At 35.3% G+C, this 10,098-nt stretch overlaps 1 protein-coding gene across 1 annotated transcript; it reads left to right on the forward strand.

Moving 5' to 3' along the window:
• Positions 1 to 296: 296 nt before the first annotated feature.
• LOC129277432 (uncharacterized) lies at positions 297 to 6,601 on the forward strand. The gene is made up of 2 exons (XM_054913611.2): positions 297 to 1,184; positions 5,895 to 6,601. The coding sequence occupies exons 1-2, from the start codon at positions 449 to 451 to the stop codon at positions 6,095 to 6,097; spliced, it is 939 nt and encodes a 312-aa protein (XP_054769586.2). The 5' UTR covers positions 297 to 448; the 3' UTR covers positions 6,098 to 6,601.
• The last annotated feature ends 3,497 nt before the right edge of the window (positions 6,602 to 10,098 follow it).

Here is a 10,098-nt window from a genome sequence, read left to right on the forward strand (position 1 = left end):
AAATGAGGAAAAATGTCAAAATCATGATTATTTAAGCTAAATATTTTCTTTAAAAATAAAAGTAATATTTTTAATATTTATACTCAGAATAACCGATCTAATAATTGTTCATTAAAAAATATTTGAAATTAACAAATGAAAAAAAATCAACTCGACAAATTTCCCAAAACCCCACCTTATTTTTTAAAGTGGTCACAAAATTCGAGCGGAGTTGACCTTCCTTAGAGCAACCACTGAACTAGAGATACGTATTTCTAGTTCAGTGAGAGCAACACGCTTGTGTGTTGCTGCCCTCTACGTTCGTTGGTCCTTAATATGTTGACTGTACTCGACTCTGCGCTGCGGGCCGGATTCACACGTTTTCTGCTGGATTTAAACAAATTTTTCTGTAATACCGGTATCATCTTTACCATGCTATGGCAATGTTGAGGAGTTAAAACATTCAAAGATGGAAGAATTGCCAAAAGCTTTCGTTAGTTCCCTGAGAGTGCTCTTTGAGATTTTAGACGAGGACTCCGACGGTTACGTGGAACTTGCGGAGATTGAGAAGAGATGGCAGGGGAATTCCGTCACCGGACTCCCCGCCGGAGTTGTGGACTCGCTGAGAGGCATCGCACCGAAGGGCGGGCGGCTGTCATTCGAGCGATTCTGCTCAGGGCTAAAGATCACCCTGGAGAAAAACCGGGCTAGCAGCAAAGGGAGGCAAGTGCAAGTCAGAGGATCAAGACACTCAAAAGATGAAAAGCAGCTGACCACTGCAACGGTGCGACCCAATAATGTAGTCCATCCGATGAGGGCAAAAAGTGCTCCACAACTTCATGATGTTCCCACAAAACCAGTTCGACAAATGCGGAACTCTCGATCATCTACGTCTGCACTTCCAGATGAAAAGAAGACTATTGACCCTCCAGACTATGCTGCACATATGCAGAAAACAAAGGAAAAGTCACGGAAACAGAGTGAAAAATCGGACGAAATATATTCCAAATCGCAGTCTCAAACAGACGCGGGGGCCAATCCCAGTTTGGCTGACCGAAAGCGTGTTGAAGCAACAATAAAAAGCTGGCAACAAGAAAAAAGACAAAGCTCTTCACAATTTCAAAGACAGCCAGATGTTATTTATGCCAGGAAACAAGATGTCAATATGTATGCTAAACCACCGCAGCAAAGCTTTCCTGGACCTGGTGAGTATTTTTTTTTATAATACCAGTGGCAGTGATTCCCTTTTGTTTTTTCTCTCTTTTTTTGAAAAATAAAGTGTGTCTTAAGATTATTTTTCTTGTGATATGCGTAGTCTATTTAAGCGTATCAATTTGACTCAAATAAAATTTATTTTATTCAAATATGAGGTAAAGCTGAGGAAGTAAGCTGAGGCCCAGGACAGGTGCAGTCTTAAAGGACAAGTCCACCCCAACAAAAAGTTGATTTGAAAAAAAGGAGAAAAATCCAACAAGCAAAAAACTGAAAATATCATCAAAATCGGATGTAAATTAAGAAAGTTATGACATTTTGAAGCTTCGCTTAATTTCACAAAACAGTTATATGCACATCTTGGTCGGTATGCAAATTGGCAGACTGACGACGTCACCCACTCACTATTTCTTTTGTATTTTATTATATGAAATATTCTAATTTTCTCCTCCTTGTCAAGTGAAACAAAGTTTTATTTCTCGCTGAACATGTGGAATTACCATTATTTTATTAACAGTTTATGGTTAAGTTAAGTTGGTCCTTATTGTCAAAAAGACCTGTAAAAAGTGAAATATTGTATTCAAACAATAACAAAACAAAAGAAATAGTGAATGATAGACATCATCGACTCTCTCATTTGCATATCGCCGAGTTGTGCATTTAACTGTTTTGTGAAAAATAAGTGAAACTTAAAAATGTCATAACTTTCTTATTTTACATCCGATTTCGATGAAATTTGCAGCGTCATGTTTGTTTGATTATTCTCTATCGATTCAAATCAACAATTTTCTGGGGTGGACTTAACCTTTAAGTATTGGTGGAGACTGAGGAGCCTCCCTGTTTGGTCTCTAAATAGGACAGTGTTTCCATTCTTCCCGAAATTTAGGAAATTTCGGGAAATTTTTACTTTTTCCAGGAAAGGTTCGGGAAATGAAAAAATTCAAGAAAAATTACAATCAAACAACAATTAAACGTAGCAATTTTAATATATTCATGTTACTTCGATACGTAGCTAAAAATTTTCTGCTCGCGCTCTGTGCTTGCATTTCGAAATTTTGTCCCTATTTTGAAAGAGAATGTGAATAAAAAATGTTGATTTCGGTCACTTGGATGGAACAAATTTATGCTCGCTGTATTATTGCCCAATTTTCGTTAAAAATCAAACTTGAAAATTCCAGGAAATGTCTATGAATTTATTTTGGTAAATTTGGGATTCAGTTTCAGGGAATTTGTTTGGGATCTGTAGAAACATTGAAATAGGAGAGACAGTGATTTTCCGTACGGAAACTTACAAAAAAATGGTCTTTTCCGTTTCTGAAAATCTGTAATTCTGTTTCAACTTGATCTAAAACTGGAAATTCTGTTTTGTCACTGAAAATGTACACAGCAAAAACCTGAATTCCATGAATTTTTACATGAAAAGTATAAGAACCAAAAAGAAATTATGTTTTATTTACCAGTAAGACGTAAAATCACGGTTTCTAATTAAGGATGTCTAACAGAGTTCTCAAGAAAAAAGAAGAGACGAGGCATGCAATTAATACTTGAACAGTATGACATACTTCTAGTCGACCTGGGGACTGTTTCATAAAGCTGTTTGTAAGTTAAGCATGATTTTAAGAATGACTGGTGATCATTTCTTGTGGTAAATGATACTTAAATTAAACATTAAATGTTCATTGGTGATGATGTAGCGTTTAAGAAAGGTTCACCAGTCGTTCTTAAAGTTGCTCTTAACTTACGAACAGCTTTATGAAACACCCACCCAACATTCCTTTTGATGTTAAGCAGATAATTTGATGGAGCATGTAATGAAATTCTTTATGATCTAACCATCTAGGTCTTAATGAATAATATTCTGACTTTGAAAGTTCTAGGACTACTTATTATAGATTGCAATTTCATTTGAAGAAAATTTATTAATTTCCATTAAATCAATTGAAACTTCATTAATGGGGGGGGGGGGGTTGGGGTGGTCCAAATTGGGTTCAAGTCATAAGAAATTATTGGCTGTTTGTAAAAGGTTTCAAAATGTGAAGAATATATTTTTGTACATGTACCTGGACCTTTTTGCTCCTTTATATTGTCCAAATTAAAGAATGTCCATGAATTTGCAAGGTTCTTTAGTTTGAGTGCCTGTTCATAATTCAGAGTTTTCAGACTTGTGTATTGTGAATACAATACTGAAGCCTTTAAAACAAAAACAACAACAAAAAGGGGGAATGTACTATATATAGTTTGAAACCTTGAATCTTTTCAATTTTTCATTTTGTATGAACATCACTACCAGCAGCAGAAAAGTTACGCTTCCTTTGTTTTCGTTCAAAACTTTTATATTCCTCTGTTGATATTCAGCAACTAAAGTGCAAATGATAGGCTTCCAAAGCTTAAAAAATATCTATAGATGCACTTTCAAACTATACCCAATAGTCGATACCCACCAAACTAAAACCCTAAACAATGAGATACATGTAAGATGTGCAAATAGTGAATGAACGGTCACTGAAAAGCCCCTAAAGAATACAAGCGAAGGCGTTTGAAAGGCTTGTAATGAGTTCATTGACTATTGTGAGGGTCTGGACACTTCCCATGCTGTTATGCACTGTTGAACACTGCCTCGTCACTCATGAAGGCATCGGTATAGCTTCTTGCAGGAAAGCTGCTTTTGAGAAGATAAAATAAATGGCTCTTTATTAAGAAGGTCTATATCTGTGTGTAAGAAATATATTTTCTATTACCTGGTGGTAATACAGTAATTTGTGCAGTGTCACATTTGTTGTTCATTTATCACAATTCAAATAGTGTTCAGCACACAAAAAAATAATAGAAATTAGATAAGGTGAATAAGGTAAGTCAGTAAATTCAGCCATCAGATCATTCTGATATATTCTAGGAAAAAGGGACATTAAGTGTACACCCGTCCTATACAGTGTGTATCAAAAAAAAGTTTACACTTTGAAAAAGCCCTGGGAATTTAAAAAATATACAACATGTGGGTAATTTTTTCACATGTATTCTTGGGTTTGGACTTTGGGTCTCATCTATCTAATGAAAGTAAAAGTTTGTTTGCGCAGAAATGCTTGTTTTCACGCTGTGTCAAGGGGAAACGGGTGATATCAAACTTACCCTGCGAAATATTTCTCATACATTTCCCCTGCACTTTTAGTCAATTGAATTAAAACGGTCCATACATTCAAGCATTTTGTAACAATTTTACCACCCAAACTGAAATTTCAACACTTTATAGTAAGCACAACCTTTACCCTTTTTGTGCCAGCTGGATCTGAGGACATAACTGAATCTGAACAAAGGTTTATATCAGACATCTCCAGCATTTTTTTCACTAAGTTTTTATCATTTAAAGTGAGTTTACGATTCATTTTTCATTTAATACTTGTTTCTCCACACTTTTTCCAAGCTTGACAATGATTAACAAAATAAAAATCAAGCCTAAGCCATTTCATGTAAATCACAGCTCAGTGTAAAGCAAATATCGTCACAATGGCCGCGGAGTGTGGGGGAGTGGGGTGGGGCGCAATGCACTCTTCGAAGTGTTTTGGGCAAGGAAACAAGTTAAAAAAGGTAAAAGATATCTTCAAATCAATTTTACTAGCTAAATTCCACATGTTCTTCATGAGTAAGGTCTACTTTTATTTGCATAACTATTTCAAAGTTCTGCGTAAATCATTTTTCACTAACTTTTCTTAAGTAAGTGTTGCTCACTCAAGCGGAAATATTATTCGACATTTATATCGTCAATTGGTATGGATCTGTACCAATGTTAAAATGTGGAAAAAACTTCAGGATATCACAAATGTATAATTTTGCAGGATTTTTTCTAAGTGTAAACTTTTTTTGATATGCACTGTATATATGCCTGGACATTTCCTATCAGTATGCACCCAAACAATGAATATCTTGTAGAACTTTTTTTTTCTCCTTGAGAAAGCTGAATCACATCGGCAGTCTTGCACAAATGGTCTATACAATTTGGACATTATTGCAGAGGAAGCAGAAAAGGGGCCTGGATAAACCAGCAGTGAATAGAGAGGCGTCAATTTGATCAACAATTATTGAAAGAGGCTGGCACCTACTTTCAATGAATAAGTGATGGAACAATGAAAATTGGGTAGCTCTTGGTCAAATACCAGTGTTCCAACATGTCTGGCTTTACACGTCAATGGTCTTTGTTGTTGTGTGGACAAATCTGTTCATTTAAATCGGGAGAAAATTTAATGGGAACTAAAAGAAAGACATTTTTTTCATTTGCAAGTGATATCATCAAGTTCTTTGTAATTTTGAAGATGAGCAAAGAAGGGAATAAGAAAATTATGAAATGTATATTTATCATATTTGAATACTTGAATTGTTTCTGTTCTTGATTTCAAGTGCATCGAATGGAAATTCATCTGTTAACCACAGTGAACATCAGCCCTGTCAAACAAATTTACTTTAATGATTGAATACATTCTCTCTGAAATAGACCAAGTCTAAGGTATTCGATGATAGATCTGTTGAACAAAAAATGGCATCAAAATCTAAATCCATTTTTATAGTCTCTGCAAATAACATTAAATACAAACATATGGGAATAGAAATACTAAATATAAATAGATAATGATGGAACTAGCAAAGGCCAATGGCCTGTCACAAAATAATTGTAACAGTAATAATCCAGCTATTATTATCATCATTCGTTGCAGGAGAAACATCCAAACAGCATGCAGAGTCTCATTATGAGAAACCAGTGAGGAGGACGAGTGAGAGTACACAAAAAGCAGGAGGAAGAAGGAAAAAAGATGAACCTCGGAGACACACTCTATCCAATGGCATCGATTATAATATGGTAAGAATTAATTTTTTTGATATTATATGTGTATCACAAAATTGTTTTGTGACATACTAGTATTTAGAAAAGATGGATCATGAAAGTTGAGGAATGTTGTCTAAAATGTACATGGTCACAAGATACTTTTTCAATTCATGAAAGATCATACATGTACTTTAATACCTACACTTGAAAAGTAGTTTAGAACTGGAATTGAGATAATTGTGCATGACCATTATGAAAGACAATCAGGCTGAGTAAAGAGAAGAGTACTTATTAAAGTTCATTTGACCATTTATGAAAAATCATGTGGGCTGCAGGAGAAGAAGTATAGAACTCAGAGACTCCCAGGTCAGTAACAAATTAACCTTTTGAGAAATATAAAAGAAAGAGAAAATGAAACCAAACACATTTGTAGACAGAGGGTTGATGAATGGACTAGACTGCATCCCACATCTTTTGTGTTTGAAATGACAAATATTTGGTGACTTATTCACAATGCGCTTTCACACCTAATGGATCCCAAAACATGCCCGGTATTTTCCTAATGCAGAATCAAAATAATCATACAATTCCTGAAGGAAAAAAAAACTAATTAAATAGTAGGAACTTTTCAAGATTTTGAGAACTTTTTTTAGGAATGTCCATTTACTACAAATTCAGGAAGACGTGTAGTGGAATATTTTCTGTATGAAAGCAAATTACATGTACATGTAGGCCTATGTAACTTTTGATGCGATGCAAGAATAATGTGCATCATAACTGCAAGAACTTTTAATACCTGGGACCTGTCTTACAAAGGCTTGCAATAGGACCAATTCAAATTCTAATTGTGATTGATCTAAAATTATGTACATTGTAATTAATATAGGAATTTTAAGATCAATCACATTTTGAGTTTGATAAAATCTAAATGCAACTAGTTGATAAGTAGCCCAGGTGGGAATGCAGAAAAAAATTATCTGGTAAACAAACTTCTGAACAAGATATTGTTGTTCACTTTTATTTTAGTGATTTGGTAGGTCTGAAAGAAACCTATCATGTGACCTGAGAAAATAGCTTAGGTAGGTCAAGTAGTCTCCAAGCAACCATGTAAGAACAGAGAACCTTTGTATGAATGGGATTCTCAACATGTGTCTTCTATCAGGGCCTTTAATAGCAAACTGTTACAAGCTACTGAAATAATTCTACATACATATTTCTATGTGAAGGCCCTAAACTGTTTATTTTCATCATGGAAGGTAGGCGCCTTCATGTACATGTATTAGGTTTTGTTTAATGTGTAGTTTTGCCTTTGCCTCCCGGCTAATATTCTGCAGGCACAGACCCTCATTGAAACTTTGATCAACAAGTGTGTCTCCACTCAAAGACTAGCACATACAAAACTTGCTGTGAGCAAGATAGTACGCAAGGCATGAGTAGGCTGCACATTCAGACCCTTAACAAGAGTGAAGGGTTGCACAGCAGACTAGGTCATGTCTTTTGTGACGTTAAAGGTCGGTCCCAGATGTAAATAATCATATCTGATTGATAAACGTCTGAGAAAACCCAATTACACACACATGTTTTTTTTTTAGTTCTCATTGACCAAATTTAGACAAGACAACTCTCTAATAGAATGCAGTTCTTGTATTATGATATAATATGCACTTCCAAATGACTTGGTCCATTTATGGTCAACTTGACAAGTATGTTGTTGAATTCTGTATGTAAGTTTTGTTGAAAATCTCCCATCATTGACCTTTACAAAAATATATGTATAGCTTGTGGTTCCTGGCCAGTATACAATTATCCATCAAGCTGTACAAAGAGAGCAGACAGGCAAACTGATAAAGTTCAGAATGAAGTCTGTTCCCGTAAAATGCCTTATCATTTCAATCTTTGTCTTTGTGCTTTTATTATTGGTAGTATGGAAGGGTTTTATATCCGTTTATATTTACTTGAGAATGAGTCACAGACCTATTAACAGCCACCGGTCAGTGATTAACGTTCTGTTAATGAATCAGAAGGCGGGCATTCCCTTGTTGAGCTACTTTTGTGGGATAAGATTAGTGGGTCTTAGCTTGCCTGGAGATTTTTGCTTTCCAATGATGGCAACAGATCTTCTTCTTCTTCTTCTCTATATTAAAGTACAGGCCACCGTCTGGCGTATTGTCGTACTGTATGTACATGTATATTGCATCATGTAGCATATATTTAACAAAGTCAGTAGACACTTTTCTATTAGTTTAATTGGGTAAAACAATCGACTTTTGAAAAAATGAGGGCTTGTTTGCATCCCCTCACCTGCACAATGTTTCAATTTCAGTCAGTGTGAATCTGATACTAGGCCTACTGTAGTAGTTACCTAGGCCAATGAAGAGTTTTATTCCAGAAGGTGCTAAATCCATATTTAGCGTTTTTCTGTAAATCAAGGTTTTTTAATTCACAATTTTCCTTCTGCTGTTCTATTTTGTTATACATGTATGATATTGCTATCAGAATGAAATCATGTTTTTAAATTGAGCATTCAATTTTTTAATGGATTTAGCTCCTTTTGGAATAAAGCTCAAATTTCAATCAATTTTTGTTAACCTTTCCATTAAAAAAATGCAATATGGTCCATTTGATTACCACGTCTATATTTGTATGTATTTTATTATTTTAAAAAATCAATTTTTGGTCAAAAGTAGATTTAGCCCCTTTTGGAATCAAGGTCTTCATATGGATTCCAACTTTGCTTTTGCCTTAGATATTAACCAAATCTGAATGATTTCGGTTCACTCAGTATAAAGAATCCATTCAGCTACAATGTACAGTATGCTGCTACATGTACATGTATGTATATTGTCTGACATCTTCAATTTGACCATTCCATTCTTATCTACAGGCCTGCTCATCAAAAGAGGTCAACTTGTATCATTCTGTCACAACAATAAAAAGAACACATTAACAGTGACCCTAGCTAATTATAAGGAATGACATCAATGATAAATCTCCTAATTATAACAATGACACACTAAACCCCTTACACTAATTAAGCTGCAATCAACCTTTAACTTAGATATCATTGTTAATAAATAAAACAAACAATGGATGAGTTCATGAGAGCTACATGTACATGTAAGACTGTTCTTATTACAAACTAAACCAGTTCAAGAAACCAGTTTGGAAGATCGCTTTGCTACCGTTACAATTTGATCATCAGGAAGTGGTTTTCAAAACCACCTTACAGCCGCTGCCCGGAAAGCAATCTTGTTGCTTCAGTATGGGTACGCTCTCAGTTTTGTGCGAAATTTGAAACCACATCGTAGGCATTCTACACACAACATGAGTGAAAATTGCTTTTCGAAGAACAGTTGTATTCTCACGCTATAACTAGTTTCGCGAGGCAAAGCGACCTTGAAAACTACATCGCGAGGTGGTTTTCCAAACCGGTTTGGACGATTGCTCTCAACTCCACTTCGACTGTTCTCATTTCACATTAAACTAGATTCCAGTAAACTAGTTTTAGGATGAAAATGAGAACGGGGTCTATGTAACTCGGGGAGCCCCATTTCATAAAGACCTTTGCCATGGTCTTGCCATAGATGTAAGTCCCTTATGAAATGAGGTCTGGAGAATGAAAAAGGCCTAGCAGTTAAATGCTAACCAGTATCTAGGTGATAACTGTGTGTACACACCTACCTATTAGGAATTACCAAGCAACAAAACCTAAAATGAGGCCTCAAATCCGTGCTAAGCTTAAGATGAATGAAAGAGAGTCAAAGATCTAAACTCTTCAGATGTCATCTTAAGACCGACCAGTAGGTTTATTATAGAAGTACCGTGACCATATTATTGTCAATGAACAAAAAAATGAACAGCGTAGGAATTTATGGTGAAGGTAGTAGATTCTTTTGCATGCAACATAGAGTTTGGAATGTGTTTTGTTGACATGCAGTATAAGAGTTCCATTTTACATGTATATAGGTTACAGCATGTTGCTGCTGAGTAGGTTGTACTAGTTTCTATGGCAACTTTTCTTCTGAACTTTGAAATTTATAAGTATTGAAGAGGATTTTTTCTCAGTGTCTCGCAATCATTCCACCCATAAACCT

The sequence above is a fragment of the Lytechinus pictus genome, chromosome 15 (assembly GCF_037042905.1).
Source record: "Lytechinus pictus isolate F3 Inbred chromosome 15, Lp3.0, whole genome shotgun sequence".
In the NCBI taxonomy this organism is placed as follows: domain Eukaryota; kingdom Metazoa; phylum Echinodermata; class Echinoidea; order Temnopleuroida; family Toxopneustidae; genus Lytechinus; species Lytechinus pictus.